The 22,891-nt window shown below is 43.2% G+C and overlaps 1 protein-coding gene across 1 annotated transcript in view; it reads right to left on the minus strand.

The window, feature by feature from the left end:
• Positions 1 to 22,891, minus strand: part of LOC145413766 (nephrin-like) — a 149,305-nt gene that overhangs the window by 96,662 nt on the left and 29,752 nt on the right. The window contains exons 4-12 of the mRNA XM_080283422.1: positions 19,250 to 19,429; positions 18,580 to 18,732; positions 17,988 to 18,167; positions 17,009 to 17,347; positions 16,417 to 16,536; positions 15,943 to 16,128; positions 10,784 to 10,934; positions 8,790 to 8,965; positions 4,201 to 4,387 (exon numbers count right to left, since the gene is read on the minus strand). Coding sequence (XP_080139548.1) covers positions 4,201 to 4,387; positions 8,790 to 8,965; positions 10,784 to 10,934; positions 15,943 to 16,128; positions 16,417 to 16,536; positions 17,009 to 17,347; positions 17,988 to 18,167; positions 18,580 to 18,732; positions 19,250 to 19,429 — 1,672 coding nt within the window. The remainder of the gene's footprint in view (positions 1 to 4,200; positions 4,388 to 8,789; positions 8,966 to 10,783; positions 10,935 to 15,942; positions 16,129 to 16,416; positions 16,537 to 17,008; positions 17,348 to 17,987; positions 18,168 to 18,579; positions 18,733 to 19,249; positions 19,430 to 22,891) is intronic.

Consider the following 22,891-nt stretch of genomic DNA (forward strand, 5'->3'; position numbering starts at 1 on the left):
AAAGAAAGAAGGGAAAAAGGTAACCGAATGTAGGATTTAGAAAAGAAAGCATAACAGCAGACACAGGAGGAAAACGACCGAAGGGGAATAAAAAGTAGAAAGAAAAATAAGATAGAGCAGAGAATGATTGTAGGGTGATAGGGGGAGGATGGCAATGTTTGTACGATGAGAGGGTATGAAAAAAGTAGGCCAGAAAAGAAATGAAGGCTGAAATACGAGGCTTAGATCTTTGAGTAATGGTAGAAGGAAGTTTCTATGAGGGGGAGACAAGAGGGAAAATGAAAAGAAGCAAGGCGATAGTGTGTAGTCAAGGGATATAATGATCTCCATTAGAAATTAAACTGTGAAGTATGTAAACAGTAGACACCTGTACGTTATCAGGGAAAGAATAGAAAGGTGACAAGATACAGCAATATTAAAACAACTGACCAAAATTTAAGACAAGGGAAAAGGGAAAAGGGGGTCTTAAATGAAAAGAGGAATCCAGAATGAAAAAAGGATGCCGAGAGCGAAAGTGGAAGTTAAAAAATGGAAAAAGGAAACAATAATGAGGAGGAAGTCAAATGAAGAGGAAACCAAAGTGAAAAGGGGAGGTCAAAATGAAAAGAGGAATTCAAAATAAGAAGAGGATGTCAAAATGAAAAGAGAAATCGAAAATAAAAAGAGGAATTCAATATAAAAAGAATCCAAAATGAAGGATGCCAAAATAGAAAGAGAACATCAGATGAATCCAAACGTGAAAGGAGAAAACAAATATGAAAAGATGAAGTCAAAATGGAAACACGATGTCAAAAAGTGAAAACTGAAATGTTCCTGTTATTGTTGTTATGACTTGTTGTTGTTGCTGTATTGGCCCCAGGATCATCGGAAAGTGAAGCCAGTATGAAAAATAAATAAGAGGAGGCCAACAGGGAAAGAGAGGGCGAAAATGAAAAAGCCATATTGAAAAACCACCAGAGATCAGAGGCGATGCATGAATCACTGACAACAACTGGAGGTTCACTAGTGTTTAGATGGATTTTTTTTAAAGTTTATTCCTACTGCTATACTCTTTTCACTCTAACCTGGCCTAAAATTGCTGTCTCTCCGTCTCTCCTTTCTTTTATTTCTTTAGTTTATTCCTATATCTTTACTCTTCTTACTCTAACTTGATCTAAAACTGCTATCTCTCCTTCTTGAATGCTGAGTTGTAACAATAGGTTAACACTTGAATATGAGCCTAGTCACGAAGAAGTGAGATTAGAAGGATGTAGAGCCATTTTTTTTTTTTTTTTTCTGGCAATGAGCTGCGTAAATTAAACTGGAAAAGGACTGGATTTTGGGCCAAGTTTGGGTGAAAAAGGTATACCAGACTATTTTTATTCGTCTCAGAAGTGAATGGGTAAGAAAAGAACACCATTAACCGCTTCGCTATTGCAGTTCTCGCACCCAGACTGAAAAAAAAAAAATCTAGTAAAGAGAGAGAGAGAGAGAGAGAGAGAGAGAGAGATTAAAAGAAAAGTCACTGTGCTGAAGAGGTTGACCTATTCAGTCCGATGACTTATTTAATTTATACCCGCTGCTACGAGATTATTTTTTTCACCTTAAGAGATCGCCAGCTAGTGAAAAGTTAATGAAGGCTATATCTGTCTCCTTCAAATTCGGAAAGTCTACCCAGGGCTAATAAAATCGTCAAAAAAATAGCAAGAATAAAATAAAAGAAAGAGAAACGTTGTCAGTTTCCTTGGCCTAAAAGAAACAATTCCATCAGCGACACTTCGACAAAGAAAAGAAAAAGAGAAAGAAAACGATCTGGATAACGTTCACGTCACTTTTCTTCGTCTTCCTTCTCATTCTTGTTCGCTGCTCTTCCTCTCAACTCCTTGTGCTCTTTCCATTACTTCTTTTCGTTCCCTTCAGCGTGTTTACATTTCGTCTCTTATTCAGCACGGTGTTAGTTATATATTTCTGTCGTCTGCTCCCTTCTTGTTCGTTTTGTTTTCCTCTCTCTCATCTTTTACTTCTGTTTTCCCCTTTATTTTTTTACTTCATTTGGTGGTGCTGTGTCTCGTCTCCTATTTGACAGGCCGTTGGTTTTACGTCTCTTCGTCTCGTTCTGTCTCCTTCATGTTCTTCTTTCCTTTTTCTTGTTAGTTTCTTCTTCTTGTCTCCTTGTTGGTTTCCTCTTTTTTTACGTCTCCTTCGTTTCATTCTTCTCTGTCTCTTTGTTGTTCGTTTCCCTTGTTCTTTCCTTTTTCTATTCCTTTCTTAATTTTTTCCTTTTCCTCTTCTGGTCTTGTTTTTCCTTTACCCTTTTTTTGTACCTTTTAGTGCATTCAATTCTCGTTTCATTTTGGCATGAAGTTCGTTTTATATTTCTTCGTCTTTCTGTCTCCTTGTGCGTTCCCCCTCCCCCCCTTACCCCCCCCCCTCTCTCTCTCATCTTGCCTCTGCTTTTCCCTCTCATCCCTTTTCGTTCCCTTTACTGTTGCTGTGCCTCGTGTCTCTCTCGCCCACCTCTCACACTTTTCTTTCTGCTGTGTGTTTCTTTCAAGAGTGCTGGTCCTCTCTTTCTCTGTCTTAATTTTAATATTCTAGTATTATTCTTCCTCTCTCCTTATCTATTTTTCAAGCCCAATCTTCTTTCAGTTTTCTTGCCATAATACTGTCTGCTTTGAGGATTTTCTGCGTAGCGCGCCTAGCACATGAAATATTGTGAGACTTGCCATGAACTTGGAGGGCGGGAGAACCAAGGAAGGACTACATGATGATCAGGTGAATGACACACACACACACACACACACACACACACACACACACACAGCAAATCTCTCTCTCTTCCTCCCAGTCCTTCTCCTCCCAAGCTCCTAGTGCATCAGGAGCTGGCGAACTCTCGAATCATTAATCGCTGCCAAAACAGAGGGCGAGATGGAGCGAGGGGGCGGTCGAGTGGGGTGAAAGGAGTCTTGGACCTTGATACATATATAAATGGTTTGTTGACAGCCGAGGGAAGGTGAAGGGGGTACGACGTGAGAAGAGGAAGTGATGGAAATGCAGCGAAGTGTGGTGAAGAGTTAGAACGATGGAAGGAAGGGGAGAGGAGCTGAAATGAGCAGTGAAGGAGACGGAAAGGCTCTTCTGACTGCAAATGAGGCAAGGAGAGAGGTGGAGAAATGTCCCTGCTAGAAGAGGAAGGAGAGTTTCAAGTGACAAGTGAGAGAGGACAAGAGGTTGTATGTGTGTGTGTGTGTGTGTGTGAGAGAGAGAGAGAGAGAGAGAGAGAGAGAGAGAGAGAGAGAGTGGAGGCGGGGGGTGGAAGCATCGCAATATATGAGCAGAAAGGAAACATACCATGCAGAATACAAGGAGACTGTTGTATGAATCAATAAAACTGATTTGAGAGTTCCCCCAATCTACAGCACCAAATATAGGTTAAAAACTGTATCTTTGCAACACATCCCCTATAACGAGGACCACCTGTAAATCCTCGTAATATTCAAGCAGGATATCAGAACAACGTCATTCATCTCTCTCCCCAGCCAAAGTCGGGATAACAAGGCAAAACTAACTCAGCACTGACATAAAGTTTTTCCGTCACAATGTGGTACCGCAGATATATTCAGAGAGAAACATTCTGAAGATTCGGAAAATTTCCATAGTTGTTTATGTCTGGAAAACTGTTTATATTTCTAATACTAAAATAAGTTTCCTTGGCTCGCTTATCGTTTCAATGTGATTTTTCGGTATTTCTCCCACTACGGTAGTCAAAGCCGCCTACCCAGCAAAGTTGGGTAATAAAAGAATTTATATTTTCACTAGGTTTTGCGAGCTTACTGTACCTGACAATATTCCTAGCTACTTTCATCTCAATCCGTATTCTATTATCTTTTTCCTTCTAAGCCCACTTCAAAATACTTGTATAATCTGTTAACTTTATCTAAAACTGCCGTCCTGTATCTTGAATGGTGAACTATAACAAGAGACTAACACTCCAAAATTTGGTGTAAGTCACGAAGATGTCCCATGGAGCGACTGTAGATCCACATACTATCATATTCTGCCACTGAACTACGCGAAATAAGCTGAAGTAGGACGAAAATCTCCGCCACATTGAGGTGAACATTCGATAACTACCTGCAGCATATCTAAACCAGAGTGCCACATACTCTTACCTGATGTGCTCTTACAGTATACCTAAATCACAGTGCCACATACCCTTACCTAGTGTGCGTGCCACCAAAGGGCGCCTGGGTGTGTGTGGTGGTGGCCCCCTCGAGTGCCAGGCCTCCAGAGTGCCAGGTGATGAGGGCTGGAGGTCTGCTGGAGGAGGTCTGGCAGGTGAGGGTGGCGGTCTGGCCCTCCTCCACAACTTCAGGATTCACCCACGCCCGCACCTCACTGGCAGGGACTGAGAGGAGCACAACAGAGTTATAATATGTGATGATTTATTAAGTTGCACTGGTATAAGAACTCAGATATGTTCTTTAACAAACATACCTCTCACTTCTTTGGTGATTTAAGTTTCAGTTTGTCTCCTCTTCCTTCCAGAATGTGTGTGTTTGAGGGGGGGGTTGTGTGTGTGGGTGTGGGGGTGTGTGGGGGAGGTTGTGGTTTGTTGTGGAGGGGTTGTGGTGTGTCTATGGGGGGTTGTGGTGTGTGTGTGTGTGTGTGTGTGTGTGTGTGTGTGTGTGTGTGTGTGTGTGTGTGTGTGTGTGTGTGTGTGTGTGTGTGTGTGTGTGTGTGAGAGAGAGAGAGAGAGAGAGAGAGAGAGAGAGAGAGAGAGAAATGTGTAACAATATCACTCATTTATACAACACGATGCTGTGATAACAGATAAAAGGTAAAACTTCCTAATATCCACCAGCTAAAGAACTCGACTGTCCAGCACCTGTGTTGTGTACAAGTCACTCTGAGGAAGGAAAATCTGAGCCAGGAACAGCCGTGAGTGGTGTCGGATAGGGAGAAATTTCACGGCAGAGGAATGTGGAGAGGAGGATGGCGATGGGAGGAAAGTGAAAGAAAGGATGGAGGGAAAGCGAAGGGAGGGATGGGGGGAAGTGAAGGGATAGTGAGTGAACGGGAGGATGTGATGAGGAAGGCAGAATGGGTACGGAGTAGGAGAGGGTGGGGGAAGGTGGAGGGGAAGGTAGAGGGTAATTGGGATGGTGGAGGGGAGGGTAAAATAGGGTGGGGGCAATATGGAGGGGAAGGTAGAGGGTAACGGGGAAGGTGAAGGGAAGGGTATTGGGGGTAGGGATAAGGAGGAAAGGAGGGTAAAGGGGGATGGGCAGAAGGCAGGGGGTTAGGGGGGATGAGGAGGCAGCAATAACACTGGAAAGAGAAAGTGGACGGGACGGTGGGGGACAAGGAGGTAGGGTAGGGGAGGGGAGGGGAGAAATGAGAGGGTAGAGAGGGGAGCGAGGGGACAATGGACACAGTGGGAAGTAAGGCTCATAACTTGTGCTGGTGCCGGATATTTCTGCTGGGATCATATTTCTCGCGGCACAGAGCAGGAAGACCGACGAAGAAGCGGATAGCATAGAACGGCTCGGAGATATCAGGCTTGGAAAATTGGCAGGAGAAGAATTTCAGGGTGTTATAAAGCTTCAGAGGTATCAGAAAGAATTTTAGTAGGATATAAAGCCTAAGATATATAAAGCTTGGAGGAAACAATTCATGATTTTATAAAGCTTTGGAGTTATGAAGCCTGGAGGACAGATTTCATTACATAAAGCCTGAAAGATATAAAAGCTTAAGGGAAGAGTTTTCGATGTAATAAAGCCTCAGAGTTATCAAGCCTGGAGAGACAATTTCACGAAGCTATAAAGTCTGAGAGATATCAAGTATGGAGGACGAATTTCAATATCTTATAAAGCTTTAGTGATATCAAACTTGGAGAACTGACGGAGATAATTTTGGGACGTTTCAAAGCCGCAGAGTTATCATGCTTGGAGATCTCGCAGGGAAGAGTGTTTAGATATTCACACTCTCACACTTCCATCAACTCACCCTGGACTGAATGAAATCTTCTGACGGTAGCTTGAATACATACTAGATTTTTCCCGACCTTGAGAGAGGTAAGAATTCCAGTATTAACACTCCGGATCACCTACTTCTATTATTTACTCTCAATTGACTACAATCATTTGTACGTTTACCTGAAATACTAGAGTTGCCTCGACCATGAGAGGGTTATAAATGCCTCAGAGATATCACATTTGGGAAGGAAAAAAATTACCCCGGTTTCATGTGCGAAATGAGAGGGATGAAGTGAAACTGAATGAGTCGGGGAAAGAAAAAGAAAATGTGTGTGTGTGTGTGTGTGTGTGTGTGTGTGTGTGTGTGTGTGTGTGTGTGTGTGTGTGTGTGTGTGTGTGTGTGTGTGTGTGTGTGAGAGAGAGAGAGACAGAGAGAGAGAGAGAGAGAGGGGGGAAGAGGGAAGGAGGGGGAGAGACATTAAATTTGCTACGTAATCGTATAATGGTCGTGAGTATCTCCTCAGGCGAGAAAAAATCGGTGAAATAGCTCTCTTGACATAAAATTTAGTGCATCAGTGAAAATGTTCTTACACTAACATATCAAGTTTAATATTCAGCATTTCACTACGAAGGAATATTTGCATTTTTGTTTTCGATATCTGTAAAAAAATATCTTATCAATTTCAGAGATTTTTCGACTTCGAGGGGTTAGATAGAGCCTTCAGTATCCCCTTCAGTACATGAGGCCTTCTTGGAGCGAAAAATATCTAAGTTGTGTGCCTGGAAAGGGTAATGGATGAACGAGGAAGATAAAGCAAGAGTAAGTTAGGGATAAAGGAAGAAAAGTTAGGCATGAGACAAGAGTAAGTTAGCGATAGGCATGAATAAGTTAGGGATAGGCATGAATAAGTTCGAGACAGACAAGTATAGCTAAAATAAGACGTCCTTGGATTGAATAATTAGTTGTTGTGATCATAGAGGAAACACTTATTACTTAAATGGTTTCCCTTGTTTGCATAATTTAATACTTTCACGTAACTTGCAATGTAACTCAACTGTTCACCCGAAAACGAATTGTATTATGATAACGAGGCGAGGAAAATGTGTGGGAAAAGTTAGCTCAAGCTGGTATAACGAACGATATTCCAGGCTGAGAGAGGAAACTGGTGTTACTTCAGGGGTGCCAGGGTACGTGGACAGGGCTAAATGGGGTAATCAGAGCCCGTCATACAACATGGAATACAACCTTGTGTCGCAACCTCTGTGTAGCAAAATGGGAAGTTGATTATTTTACCCCTTTCACCTTACAGTTCTCGAGTACTGTATATTTTGCTTTCGGTATGTTCTATACTATTTTATTTAGCAAAGGAGAGACTACGGGTGGGATATAGCCTTCATTAACCCTTTCACTATTTAGCTGCCCTCCTAAACTTACCGGGACGAGTACACTTACCGATACAAAGGTTTTATCTTTTCCTTGGAGATCACCAGACGATGTGAATTCAGTTCTATTCTCTAGCTCTCACCAGACGATTTATATTCAGCTCAGAGAATGTGTGGCTAGCATAGGACAATTTTTTAGCTCAAAGACTCACACCACACGATAATTTTCACTTCAAAGGATCTCTAACTTGCACCAGACGGTTCGACTTTTTTTTTTTCTTTAGCTCAGCAAAATTCTATCTTACACCAGACGATAATATTCAGCTCAAAGAATGTCCAGCGATTTTTTTTTAGCTCAAAGAATTTCTCGTTCACAAGACGATTCTTCAAAGACCAACCAATCTCCTAGGAAATCGAAAGGGTAAATCTCTTTCCCCCCACGACCCACGCTCTCCCGACTGAAATGGGTGTCACATAAAAACTTCGCAGCGGAGGGCCAGATAAGTTTGATAAAGACTCTTTGCCAACATCGGCCCTATACTCTGAGGTCACTTTGGGAATTTTTAGGGCAAATGAACGGGGTCAGCGGGAATTTTCAGTCAGCGAACAACACCATCAGAACTTTGCACTCGTAATTATTTCATGCTGCAAGAAAGAGTTTAGTGTTGCCTGCATAATATCTGAATCTTGACATCCGTTGTTCCTCCCCCTCTGTTTGTCTTTCTTAAGTGCCATAAACAGTGCCATTAGAACTTTGCTCCCCTAATTATTTCACGTCGTCAGAACGGGTTTAGTGTTTCGTGTGCAGTATTAGCCTGTTTCCCCGACTGTTTCTCTGTCTGTTTGGCTTCCTTAAAATCTATCCAGCTCTGTCTATGTACGTTTTGATTTGTTTGCTTCTCAGTGTATTAGTCTGTCTATGTCTGTCTTTTTCTTCTGTGTGGCTTTCATAATATCTCCTTCTGTTTATCTGCCTAGTTATCGATTTGTCTATTTGTATGTGTGTGTGTGTGTGTGTGTGTGTGTGTGTGTGTGTGTGTGTGTGTGTGTGTGTGTGTGTGTGTTTAGTGGCGTCACACCCCGACAGACGCACATAGAGAGCAGTATTTACAAAATCATTTATCATTGAAACATTACTGAGATGGGGGGAGGGGATACTAACAATGACTGGAGGGATTTAGATGCATGCAGGATATTGTTTTGAAAATGGTTAGTTGTATCCGGATACAATCAGTATAATCCTATTGCTTGTGCAGTCTCGTGGAAAGAATGCATAGAGCTGTTACATAGGCCTACATATATACATACATACATAAATACACACACACACACACACACACACACACACACACACACACACACACACACACACACACACACACAGGCAGACACCCTCCCCTCCACACACACCAGGTCTGACGAGGTGAAGAGAAATGTTCATCCACTTACAGCTGAGGCGTATAGTGTATGTGGCAGTGAGTGGAGTTGGCGTGGCGGGGGATGTCACCCTACATCTCACCACGGCCCCGTTGTCCCCCGCCTCTACGTTCACCTCGGCCTTCGCCACCGTCACCGCCCCGCCCTCTGACACCACCGCCCCCAGGTCTACCCCGTCCTTGTCCAGCCTGCCGCACAGACGCACAGACAAACCTTCACTACATTGAAAAAGGGACCTGGTTCTCGTCATCTTAGGAGGCTAACTATACTCTTTTCACTCTGACTTGGCCTAAAACTGACATCTCTCCATCCTGAATGCTGAGCTGTAAAAATAAATGAACACTAGAATATGATGCTTGTCAGGAAGAAGTACTATGGAAAGGATGTGTGCGGCCGTAGCATCATCTTATCCTGCCTCTGACATCTTCAAAATAATATGCAAATGGACGAAAATCTAGGTCAAGTTAAGGTGAGAAGAATATAGCACTTCTTCCCTATCGGTTCATTTCTCTGCAAAACACCTGAGGTTCAAGCACTTAAGAAGGCAGATGAATAGGGCTGGTTAAAAGGGAGAATAAGTCCCTGAATATTTGGGAAAGCGAACTAGACGTGATAGGAAAATTTCAGTAAATGTTGTAAATGGCTAGCAAGAGAAGAAGACTGTATAGTAGTTCCTGATAAGAGAGAGAGAGAGAGAGAGAGAGAGAGAGAGAGAGAGAGAGAGAGAGAGAGAGAGAGAGAGAGAGAGAGAGAGAGAGAGAGAGAGAGAGAGAGAGAGAGAGAGAGCACTTACTCTCAGCATGAAAGAGACGAAAAGAATCAACAAATATTTTTACCACTCCGAGAAAAAGAAACTGAGCAGGAAGTTAGGGAAACAAACAGAGAACGTTAAGTGACAGTCGTGAGAGAGGAGACAGCCAACAGCGAGGACAGGAAACAAATAGTAAGAAAAAGAAAAAAAGAGGAGGGGGATGGGGGACGCTAATGTGAGAAAATTATATAGAAAGAAGACCATTTTGGGATATATTTATAAGGCGATAAGTACCAGGCTTGAAAGGAGAGAGCCAATCTTGACAGCAGAGAGAGAGAGAGAGAGAGAGAGGCTGATATACGGAAAGGTCAATATATAGAGGAAACTGACCAATTAGCAATATAAATAAAAGACGTTAAAGAACAGACGTAAAAGGGAGAGCCAATCGTCAGTAGACAAGGGGAAAAAAAAAACAGTGAAAAAGGAACAGAAATTGCAACATATACTGAGAGACAAACTATGAATAAAATAGACAGTAACAGACAGACACGAAAGAAGACAGGCGCGAAATAGGAAAACCAACCGTAAGGACAGGGAAAAAATGAAAAAACAGTTGTTGATTTACGAAAACGGCAAACTTTAAAGCAAGAAATGGGAAAAATAGTTAGAACATAGTGATCCCAAGTGCAAGACGTGACGAGACAGGATACATTTCCTGGAGTGAAGCTACTATTTGGATGCAAGACAGGAAGAGTGGAAAGGTGGTGCAGAAGGCGAGGCGCACGACATGGACTGGGAAGTGGGCAAGGCTGACTGTAAGAGAAAAAAAATATAAGACTGAGTAGTGGATAAGGGGAACTGTAAGAGAGAAAAATAAATGCAAGATTGGCAATGAATGTAAGGATCACAGAACAGTAATAGTTAGTGGTAGGGTAAAAGATGGAATGTTTTAAGGGGAGGAATGGAGTGATGAGAACTAAAAGCATGTGTGGTGAGAATACAAGGAAGAAAAAGAATGTGAGAGCAGGCGGAAAGAAAGAATGATGTGAAGGCGTAAAAGCAGACGGGAACACAAACGAGGAGTGAAGAGTGTAGAAAAAAGAAGAAAGAATGATATGGAGGGAAACAGAATGAATGTAAAAATATAAGAATGACGACTGCAGGAATGAGTACCGGAAATACGAGAGAGAGAGAGAGAGAGAGAGAGAGAGGTGAGAGAGGTGCCAACAAAGAGTGAGGAGCTATAAGTACCCACGTGACGGCGGGCGATGGTCTTCCTCCCTCGGTGGTGCAGACGAAGACCAGGGTAGTGCCGGCCACCACCTCCGACCCCCCTCCTCCGCCGAACCCCCCTTCGCCGCCCCCCCACCGCCTCTCGCTCACCAGCACTGGCACTCCGGGTCGCTCTGACACCACCGACGGGGGCAGGAGTAGTAGTAGGAGTAGTTGTTGTGGTGGTGGTAATTTGGGTGATGTAGTAGTAGTAGTAGTAGTACCAGTGGTAGTAGTAGTAGTAGTGGTAGTAGTAGTAGTAGTAGCAGTGGTAGTAGTAGTAGTAGTAGTAGTAGCAGTAGTAGTAGTAGTAGAAGTAGAAGTAGTTGCTGTTGTTGTTGCTGAGTGGCTATTGTGATATGCTGTCACAGTAATGGCAATGGCGATAAGAAAAGCACTGACAGGGAAAGTAAAAGGTGATGTAGTTGTGTCGTGATAGCAGTATTAAGAGTAATATTGACGGCAGAGACAGGAATAGAGCAGCAAACCTAACAATAATAATGATAACTCTACTACTACCAGTAATTGAATAAGTAATCATAGTAACTATAACAATAACAGAAATAGTTATTGTTACACGGGCGCCTGAGCATCAGCCCTCAGGTCCTACTTACTGACGAGTACGAATAATCAGGACACATAGGAGAAGAACCACATTGACCGGCCGCTTGAAAACTTGAAGGATTTACACATATATGTAGCTAAAATAAAATAAATAAGAGGGAGAGATAATGAAAAGATAAAATGAACTAGAAACCTTGATGTATTGCTTAGGCGGTATAAGGATGGCCTTAGGTGAATATTTCATTTCTCTTTCTCCTCCAGAAAAAAACAGAGAAGAAAGGAAGTGAGTGAATATTTTATGAGTGTAAGGCCGTGGTCTGGCCAGCTAGCCCAGGCAGCCCTCGTATATACAGTATATATTTTGAATTTTTGATAGGGACATAGGCAAGTCGGGCATATGGGATCCCACCACCGTAGTCAGACTGTGGTCGATATATACTCACAAAACCTTAGAGTGGTAGAAGTGGTTGCAATCATCATCACCTTGACTTCATTTCCCAGCTCAAGATGGGGTGAAACAGGGTCCAGAGAGCAACACACACACACACACACACACACACACAAAAGCTGACAGAATGAGATACAGAAACAACACAAATATTAATAGTAAATGACGTACCTGCAGTGAATTTTAAGGAACTTCTACAAATGACATCTAATTCCAAGACTGCTATTATGTACAAAAGCATAAGCGCCATTTTCCAGAGGGTCAGGCTAACATCTCAATACATTTATATATTCACCTCAGGACTCCGGCTCTTCCCACCTATCCCTTCCTGTCTTGCGAGTGGAGTGGTATATATCATGCTAAACCCCACAACCCCTGACCTGTTTGCCCCATCCACTCCCTCCCTCCCTCAGTTCACTATCTACCCTTCATTCTCTTCTTCGCTACTGCTTCCTCTCCTCCTTCCTCCCCTCTCCCCCTCCGTTATCCTCCCACCTTACTTCTTCCCCTCCTAAATCTCCTTCCTTTATTTTCTCCCCCCACCTTGCCCCATCCTTTCCCATATCTCTCCTTTTCATTCTCTTCTACTCCGCCCCACTATCACTCTCTCCCTTCTCTTCTCTCCCACTCCCTCTATTTATCCTTCTCCCCTCTCCCACTTACCAACAACTCTCCCATTTCTTCCTTTTCCTCCTCCCCATTCTCTTCACCCTCTCCCCCTCTCACTATCATCTCCTCCCCTCTTGTCTTCTCTCTCCACTCTATTCTCCCCCCTTCCCCCTTACCATTGGCTTCTAATCCACACCACTTTAGAGATCGGCCTCCCCATCTCTCTCTCTCTCTCTCTCTGTTGAAGGCGCCGCTCTTAAGATATTCACTTTCTTTAATCTTCTTCCTTGTTTCCTTCTCTCCTTTCCCGCTTCCATCTTCCTGTTCCCCTTTTCATCTCTGAAGAAGAGTTTCCTTTTTCCACTTCCTCCTTCCCTCTTTCTTCTCCTTTTTTCCACTCTTTCTTCTCCTTTCTTTTCCTCTTTTCCATTCGCTTCCCTCATTTTCCTTCTCATTTCCACTCCTTCCTCTCTGTCTCCTTATTTTGGCTCGCGTCTTTCTTTCTCTTTTCCTCTCTTTTCTATCCCTGCCTTCATTTTTCAACTCTTTTTTACTTTCTCCTCTTCTCCACTCCTTCCTTTCTTTCCATTTCGTTTCCACTCTCCTCTTCTTCCTTCTCTTTTCCACCCCCAACTCTCTCATTCCTCCTCTTTTGCGTTTCCTCTCCTCCCCCCGGAACAGATTGCCCCTCGACCCGTGAGCTGAGTCATGAAACTGTCGCCCAGGAAGGTCCAACACAAATTCCTCGCTTTGTTCTTTAACCCCCTCAATGCGGTGCCCTTTTTTTATATTTTTTTCTTGTTGCTACAGATGTTATTATTCGATTTAAAGAATTATAGGGTTAGATGGTACTAAATGAGGGGTTCACATCTCAGTGCGGAAAATCAGTACCATGCTAAGCAATTTTTAAACATGCACTTAGTTTGCCAGAAAGTGTCCCATAGAAATCTGCAACAAGTCAGAGTATTTACTGTAATTCAATAATTATATCACCGGTTCCTAATTTTTTCTACAGCTCTGTTTGTTTTTGGTGTAAGTGTATGTAAACTATACTACATAAATGTTGAAAAAAAGATTGCTTGAAATGTTATAATAATACCGCACTCTCGTAAAAAGGGCCAGTCGGTGTGTAAATGTTAAAAAAATATAATAGTATGTTTGTGTATAAAAGCAAGTTCAGCCAAGACCATCATCGTCATCTCATGGTCAGGAGGTCGGCAGCGGGGAGGCAGGACTAGCGTGGTTTTTACAGCCTGAATCACGACCCACTTCCTTTTAATGCAGCCGCCACAGTCACTGTTTCTCAAGTGACATGACCCTACTTAATGGACTTTCACCTCGCGGGAATCTCTATGAATTCTAACCTTTACCTTCCACCTCTTTGCCCTTTTTTTTCTTTCTTTTTTTTTTTTTAACTGATTTCAAGTCTGCATTTTCATTCTGTCAGTCCACGTAATCACGGACCTGTTCTAGCAATTCACACTCTACTGGTATCATATATTTTTAATCCCTGCTGCTCAATGAAATCTTTTAGATCTTATTCTTACTGTATCCAGGCGATTTTTGTTCTTCATATAATAGAGTTTTCGAGGTATAAAGGTCATATATAGCCTTCATTAACTCGCTCAGTAAGGTAGATCGTTTCTACATGAATAATAATGTCTGGAAGCAACGAGGATATACTAAATAATTACGTTTCCTAATGCACGGGGTTATTTCCTCTAATATTATTGTTTTACCTATTTTTTCTTCACCATTCAATGAAGTAGCAACTGTTTCATCTCTCATCATTATTTATTATCGACTCTACATCCAAAAAAAAAGAAAAAAAAGAAAGAAAAAAAAAAAGGATTGTGCCCATCACCGCACAGAATATTCAAACCATAGGACGAGGCATTTTAATATACGGGCTACGCTGTGAAGAGCAAATATTACCCTTGATATTTTCTCAGGCCGAAATTGCACAAAACGGCACGATGGAAGATGCTGTATACCAGGCTTAGGTACCAGTTGAAAACCCTTCAGCCCGAGGACACTTATGCTGTATCCGTGCTGCCTCTGGACGAAATTCTTTAACCGATGGGAAATTTATGGTAAAGTAGGTCTTAGAAAAAATTATTATTATCCCCCTTCATGACGAGAGGTTCCTCCTGAAATGAAAATAAAATCATTTGGTGGCAGCAAGAATAACACCGGAAAATCTGTCATTGTGGATAAATAGTTAATAAATATCTACATGTGTCTGATAATTTTGTTGATCTTTATATCCATCAGGATCCAGTGGCGCGCTATTTTTATTTATTTATTTATTTATTTATTTATTGCGGAATGTACAGGCACAAAAACACCCTGAATAAACCTATATCTCGTTCTTAATTCATAGCAGAGTTTGTTATGACAGCTGTTTGGGATTTCATATTATTCCATTCATTCATTTAGTCAAACATATTCGCAGCTGTGGACGTGTGTGTGTGCCTGAGAGAGAGAGAGAGAGAGAGAGAGAGAGAGAGAGAGAGAGAGAGAGAGAGAGAGAGAATAAACACACGCTCTCTCTCTCTCTCTCTCTCACACACACACACACACACACACACACACACACAGACACCACTAGCACACACAAACACACACACAACCAATTCTTCCTTCACACCCCATCAGAGCTGCATCAAAGTCCACGAACGACAGACGGCCAGGAGGGGACGACAAGATTGCAGTGCCGCCTCAACAGCTCACAGTCCCAGCCGTATAAAAGGAGTATAGACCTTGCCTTTCCTAGTCCCTCTCAGGCCCTAGGCTCCTCGTATGGGACGGGGGAAATTGAATCAAGACGTAGGCGAGGAAAGGTGTAGAAATTGGATGTGCTTTGTGAGTGTGTGTGTGTGTGTGTGTGTGTGTGTGTGTGTGTGTAAGATACTTCGCTTCGTTTCGTTTTTGAGGGCTCCAACATGATTGCATGTGTCGGCCTTGGTCACCTAATGGCGGCTCTCCACAGAAGTTATAAAGCATACTAACACTATAAACCTACTGACTGACTGATTAACTTCCTGTGGTACTGTTGGACTCAGGTGTTCATTCTAACCAAAACGCATGACGTGTTTCCATCCAGCCATGGCAATTCCTATCCACTCACTGTCTCGCAAATTTATCAGTCCTACTCTCGCTATCGCTAGACCAATTAACTTGTCACTGAAAAACCTCCCGTGCTTAAATATCAAGAAATGGAAGAAGAGGTGAGTATAAAAGAAGTAATATATAACACTTACAACACAGGCACTTAGTTTTACCAGTCTTTTTCACCGCGTTTATGGTGGGTCAGTCGTCTATCAGCATGACACTTACACAATAGAAAAGAAAAATGAAATGACAGGAACAGAGGGTGGACTTACTAATATTATTGAATGTTCAGTTAAAGGAAAGAATAACAGTAACAGTGTGTGACTTACTGGCGTTGCTAATAGTACAGCTAACAAAAGGAGTAACAGTAATAGCCCTACCATAACAGCAACAGTGAGTGGACTTACTGACAATATCAAGCGTCCAGTTGGCGGAGAGAGGTTGGTGTAGGGCGGGGTGTTCTGCCCTACACTGTACCGTGGCCTGATGCTGCTTCATGGACCCCGGCAGTAGGTGTGAGAGGGTCGATGTGCTCACCCAGCCGCCGCCCTCGTCCTGCTGCACCACACTCTCACCACTGCCCACATCTGCGCCTGGAGGGTAGGAGGGGAAGATGTCGGGGTGATGATTAATGATTCATATTTAATTCTTTCACCTTGATGTTTGCTTGACTTACGCCTCTCTCCCCTCACTACGATCATGCCTGCCCTGCTTCATTTTTGTTTGTTGACAATGATTTTATTCAATAACAGAGAGGACCCTGGTAGTGAAGGAGGAAGCAAAGGCTATATCAAGTGCAACAAAATCATCAACTATTGTACAAATTTAAAAAAATGCCATGCACTAGTGGACACCTGCTTCTGTAAATTGCAGTGTGTTACCTTGTAGAGTCCATGTGATGATGGGTGGAGGGTTGGCCCTTGAGGTGGTGCACATGAGGTGCAATCGCTCCCCCGCCACCACTAGCGTCGCACCACTCACCTCCACACGCGTCGGGGCGTCTGCAAGCACATAAAGGGCGCCTATGTCAGGTGAAACAGGCTTGCTACACAGTTAACTATTTCAGTCCGATGACCACCCGCTTACGAATTGTAGCTTTTGCGTTTGTAGTTAATTCTACTTGTCCCATGTGTCAGGAAACGAAGATAATAACGTAGACTACCAGGTATTACATCTCTGAAAGCACTTTACTGTAGCTAACCTTTGTGAATTACAGAACTAGACCTCAGTGTTGATAATTAGTAAGACTTTTCACACACTTTCTTATAGTTCTTTCAGCATAACCTGGCTCAGATTTTCGTCTTTTTGCAGCTCATTTCTCTTAGTTTATGCCAGACAAAGGCAGTATTATGATTCTACTTTATTTCTCAAGTATTTCTATATGACTAGCATCATATTACAGTGTTAATCTTTTGTTACACATCAGGATTTAAGATGGAGTGTGGGCAAAGTGAAATGAGAACAGTGACTCACAGTGGACAGTGAGAGTGACGTTAGAAGTGAGAGGGGTCTGAAGATGAGGGCTGGTCACTCGACACTCATACACCGCTCCGTCCTCCTCCCTAGCAGCTATCACCCTCTGCTCAACCCTCACCCCTTCCTCCCCCTCTCCCGCCCCCTCCGCCACCGGCAGTGGGGTGAGGGAGGGGGACTGGAGCATGGAGGAGGGGTTGAGGGGTCGGCCATGTCGGTACCATGTGACCCATGGCCGAGGGTTGCCTCCCAACACCAGACATGTTAGGACCCGCCGCTCGCCCTCCTTCAAGGCCTCTCCCGTCACGTAACCCCTGATGAGGGGCGGCCTGGGGGCGTCTAGGGGAAGATGAAAGAATATCGTGTAGGTCAGGATCGTCCAATAATGAGAGTCAAAGAAGTGGAATACAAGAGATGATCAAAGTGTTTCACGTAGGTCAGGAGCTCCTAATGAGAGAAACAAAAAAGTTGTATAAAAGTGGAGAACCTTTGTTGACGATACTTTATGGTGTAAGTCAAGGACGTCCAATAATGAGAGTAAAAGAAGCGTAAAACAAGAGTGGAGACCCTGTGCTGATCAAAGTGTATCTTGCAATGCTAAAGAGTGTTCATTAGACAAGCTCCAAGGAAGTGAGCACTGAATGAGTCCATATGGATTATACTGTACTGGATTTCGATGCAGCTATTAAAACAACCTACAAACAAAAGAGAGCCATTTCACACAGTGATTTCTCAAGACGATGGTTTTAGTGGATTTTATGTCTGGCACACAATAAGCGAGAAAACAACACATTTTTTTTTTTTTTTAATAAACAAAGATGAAGGAGTGTAATGGCATCACTAGGTCTGCCGTAACAAACTCAGCGATTATTTTACCAGCCATCAATGAAGACAACTTTTTCTATCTTGTTTATAGAAGATTCAGAAAAGACTGTCACGGATAAGTAAGGTGGGTGAGAGAAGGGTCATGGATACTCACGCAGAACGAGAAGGGTGAGGGAGGCGACGAGTGTAGTGGGCGAGTGCTTGAGGGCGGGGTGAAGGGCGCGACAGGAGTACAGTTGGTTGTGGTCCTCTGCCTTTGCCACCACCACCAGACGACTTCTCACATCCCATCGCTTCCCCTCTACAGACATCATCACCTCCTCCCTATGTTTTTCTGACAAAAAGACATATACAGGGGAAATAATATATTGTGTTTGACTTCTTTATATCTGACTGACACACACACACACACACACACACACACACACACACACACACACACACACACACACACACATAATTATATACGTTTTTTTTCAAGGTTAGCATTAACAAGCACAGAGTTAAATATGTTGCTCCATACATCCCAAGTTTCCCCCACCTCTTCTGCCTGCGATTTCAGTTCAAGCGGTGGCCGAAGGTATTCAGATTGGAAGTCTAACTTGGCTGATAATCAAGGAGATTTTCATGCCTGCCTTCTAACTATGGCTCATCGTATTTCATGTCACTACGACTCAGTATTCAAGTTGTGGGAGTGACTCAGTTCCGTTAGATGAAAATGAAAACAAAACGACTACTAAACTAACCTGAGGGGAACTTGATGCCATTCCTGTACCACGCCACGCTGGGTGGAGGTCGGGCCCCCCTCACCACACACTCCAGGGTCACCTCCCGCCCCTCCCTCGCCTCCACCGTGCCTCCGTCGGCGCCCCCAGACACGCTGATGCTGGACGGCGCCACTGTGGGGTAGGAAAGGGGGCATAGTTCTGTCACCTGAACTTGGCCCATATTTTCGTCCCCGTTTAGGTTATTTTCCACGTAGTTCAGTGGAAGAAAATGGCAATGCTAACACTTTACTTCCTTTTACACAGCACTTCTTTGTGCCTGGTATCACATTAAGTGCTTAAGTAGGCCTATTGTTACAACATTCAAGATAGAGAAACGGCAATTTTAGGAAAGGCTCAAGTAACAAGTGCATAGTATCAGTCATAGGTACACCGTATACTAATCTGTAGATGCATTTTCTTTGGTGGCTCTTCATCCTGCTGCTTTTTTTTATATTATTAATGTCTCAAGGGACTGGAGTATATTAGCTACAGTGCCATGCATGTGTAGGCTACTATCCTGCTTTTTTATCATTATTATTACTGATGTGTCACAGGAAAATATTATCACCAGTGAGAAGTAAGTTTACTATCACATGCGAAGTTGATGCAGAGGAAAAGTTGACGAACTTTTGAGTCTGCGTGTACTGACCCATGACAGTGAGGTTTGCCGGTGCCCATAGTGCCGGTGAGGTGGGAGTGGGGCCCGCCTGGCACTGGTATTCCCCGTCGTCCTCCAGCGTGACGCCCTTGATGGCCAGGTGGTGCTGCCCTCGCGTGGTGTCACCCAGGTACTGGTAACGAGGATACCCGGGCACACTGCGATCGAACCCTGCAGCAAGTAGAGTGGAAATGCTTAAAAGGTTCAGTCATTATCAGTAGCTGAAATGAGAGCTGTATATCTGTTTATCTCTGTTTGGCTGTCTGTCTGTGCATTAATTTACTGAATAAATATTTGTACGGAATAAGCTATAAATACTATCAAGGTTGGCCATCACTCCTGCAACCTCCTTACTCCTACGCGAGGCCAGATCAATAGCCCACCAGTCACAGTCATTGAGGAGCCATTGTGCTTAATGGCACAATGTAAAAGCCAGTGGCCCGAATTTATACAATAGTGGACGAGGACCTATTTATTTTTAACTCCTTAGCTGCGGGGAATTTCTTTGAGCTCAATAAAGTCATTTGTCGTAAGCTGCAGTAATAGCCAGATGCCTTTATTGTTAGACAAGACGTATATCATAATAGTTTTTATCATTTTTGGTGCCCTAGGTGTTGTCTTAAGTACAGCAAAATCATCTTAAGTTAACCGAAATAAAATGCAAATGAGATTAATTCACTGCTAAAGGATAAATATCAAACGGTTCACAAGGATGGATTAAAGAGTGATCCGTAACTACGGCAATACCGTGGCTACTTCCATATTACACGAACTTCCCTAACACGGTCAGTATCCATTCACCGCAGCGACGAAGACCAAAATAAAGTTTACAGTATTTTAGCTTTGACAGGAACCATACTGCTTCCAGGACACCTTTTCCGCCACACTTACTTCTACATACGAGGGTTCCAGCTGCCCTTTTCCAACTAGAGCAATAGATTTCTTTAATGTGCTCGATTTCTTTAATGTGTCAAAGATCATTAAAGCATAGTGGAAATACAGCTTCACATTTAACTCTTGAAAGGGAACTGATGGTCTCTGGGAAAAATAAAAAAGATAGAGATTATAATGTCTAGTAGTTATACGAAGTGAAGAGTTTTAAAAATATTGAGTGAAAGAGAGAGAGAGAGAGAGTTAATCTGCGTGGGGACAATCACAATTGAAGAGACTTTGATTGTAGTTATATTCGTTCAGAAATTAATACATTAATATCTAAAATAATCTAATACAACTTACTGGCATCAATATCTTCAAGAAAGTTGTGTCATGCTGGTGAGAGAAAAGTTGCAGCTATGTTTCCGGTTCCTCCTTGGAGACAATCCATTACCCCTCAACTTTTATCCCAAGAAATCTTTAAGAACATCACTATCTCACCCCATCCCCCTCACCCCCTTCACCTCTATCTCATATCACGGCCTCTCAGCAATGCTAATCAGGCTAAATTATTCCCAAACTTTTCGAGGATCCGCCTGTGGTCCGTGGATGGAACACTGCAGTCTGTCACTAGATGTCTGCGTGTAGCTGTTTGTGGCATGGTATGATGTTGGTTAATAGCTCTTTATGTACGTTAAAGCTGTCGTTCTGTAAGTAAGCCCGAGCTGCAGTTGTGTACGTAGCTTGAAACTGCACTCTGTACGTACACTGAAACAGGGCGTACTTAAGTTGACACCACACCTTTGTTAAGCTCGTCGAAACTGTAGCTGTGTACGTAGGATGAAGCAGCAACTCTACATGAGGGATGAAACTATAGCTTTATACATTGGTTGACTCTGCTTATTGGGTATTATTGTCAGGTGTTATTCACACTGCACATCCCTATCACTGTTTACCTATCTGTGTATATTTCTATCAATTTATTTATCTATCGTCCTTCTTTTATGATGCCGTGATATTATTAACAAGCCCCATTCTCCAGTTCTGTTTATAGTCTACCTGTCGGGTATTATTCATTCTGCATCACTCTCCCAGTCTATCCGTCTGTCTACCTACCATCTACCTCTCCAAATATCTACTTTTCTACTTGTCAGTTAATCTATCTATCTATCTGTCTGTCTATCTATCTATTTGTCCATTTTCCTTTCAATTATGCTACAGTATCATGCACGGATCCCATTCACAATTCCGCTATTAAGTCTACACGTCAGGTGTTATGCTGCATCTCACTATCTTCGTCTGTCTGCATGTCTGTCTGTTTGTTTCTCTCTCTCTATATATATATAGCTACCCATCTATACTTTTTTCTTTTTTTTATTAATGCCACAATAACATTCACCCTTCCCATTCACAGTCCCCCTTTTCAGCTCCACGTGTCAGGTGTTTTCCACGCTTCTCAGCATCCGAATTCCGCCAACTGCAATATTCCCATCAAACAGACAACTTGTCAGTCGTTGTGGGCTTCACCAGGCATCACTCCATTTGCATATAAATTGCATCGGCCACCGCTCATAACTCGGAAATTAGCGGACCAAAAAGGGCGTGTCAGGAAGCACCTTTTGACACAGACCTTGAGGCGAGGTGTGTGTGTGTGTGTGTGTGTGTGTGTGTGTGTGTGTGTGTGTGTGTGTGTGTGTGTGTGTGTGTGTGTGTGTGTGTGTGTGTGTGTGTGTGTGTGAACTGAACAATAAGCTAGTACACATTTTATTCCCTTCATCTGTGTGTCTCTGCCAGTTTATAGGTCATCTCCACTGCATCTCCCGAGCTGTCATGTCCATTTATATCACCAAAATTCAGAGTAGTGATGGAATTTGGAGGGTCGGCTGTCATTCCCCGGCATCCCATCCTTCCCTCCTCCCTTAGCCATCCAGTTCCTTCTCCCTGTCCCCCTCCTCCTCTCCCTTCTCCTCCTCCTTCCTCCTTTTCTCTCTACCCCTCCTCCTTTCCCTGTCCTCGTTTCTCTCCCTTCCTCCTCTCCCTACCCCTCAGTTTCCCTTCCTCCTCTCCCTGCCGCTCATTCTCCCCCTCTTCCTCTCCCTGTCCTTCTTTCTTTTCCACCTCCTCTCTCCATCCCTCCTTCTCCCCTTCCTCTTTTCCTTGCTCCTCTTCCTTCCCCTTCTTCTCTCCCTGCTCTTACTTCTCCTCCTCGTCTCCCTAACATTCTTCCCTCCCCTCCTTCCTCTCCTCTTCCTCCTCTCTCAGTTCCCCTTTCTTCTCCTTGTCCTCTCCTTAATCTTTTTCTCTGCTCCCTTCACTCCATCTCTCCTCCTCCTCCTCCTCCTTCCCTCTTCCTACCAATCACACCCTCGCTCTGGGCCCAACTCAGAACTTCACTGACCATCCAAGTCCCTACATATTCACACAACTGGACCTTCCCTGATTTTGGCCATCATTAAAGGAAACTAGAACTAAGATATTCCTGTGCACTATGAAACGCTTTTATATGCATTTTTACTATGATATTTTGATACGTGAAAAATGGGGAGTGATTAAGACTGCTGATGAATGGGTAGAAGAGGGAGTGCATAAATGGTAGGATCATTAGACGATGTGATAAGCGAAAGTTGTGGAGTAAAGGAGTTTGTTTTTGATGGAGTAGACGAGAGAGTGTTTTGGTGTTATGGTCATATGGAGAGAATGGATGTGGGCTGGTAGGGAAGATGATGTGTGTTACTGAGTTTGACACTGGGAGGAGGGAAG

Source organism: Coenobita brevimanus, chromosome 97 (assembly GCF_032717465.1).
Source record: "Coenobita brevimanus isolate Jiangsu-jjx chromosome 97, ASM3271746v2, whole genome shotgun sequence".
NCBI classification, from domain to species: domain Eukaryota; kingdom Metazoa; phylum Arthropoda; class Malacostraca; order Decapoda; family Coenobitidae; genus Coenobita; species Coenobita brevimanus.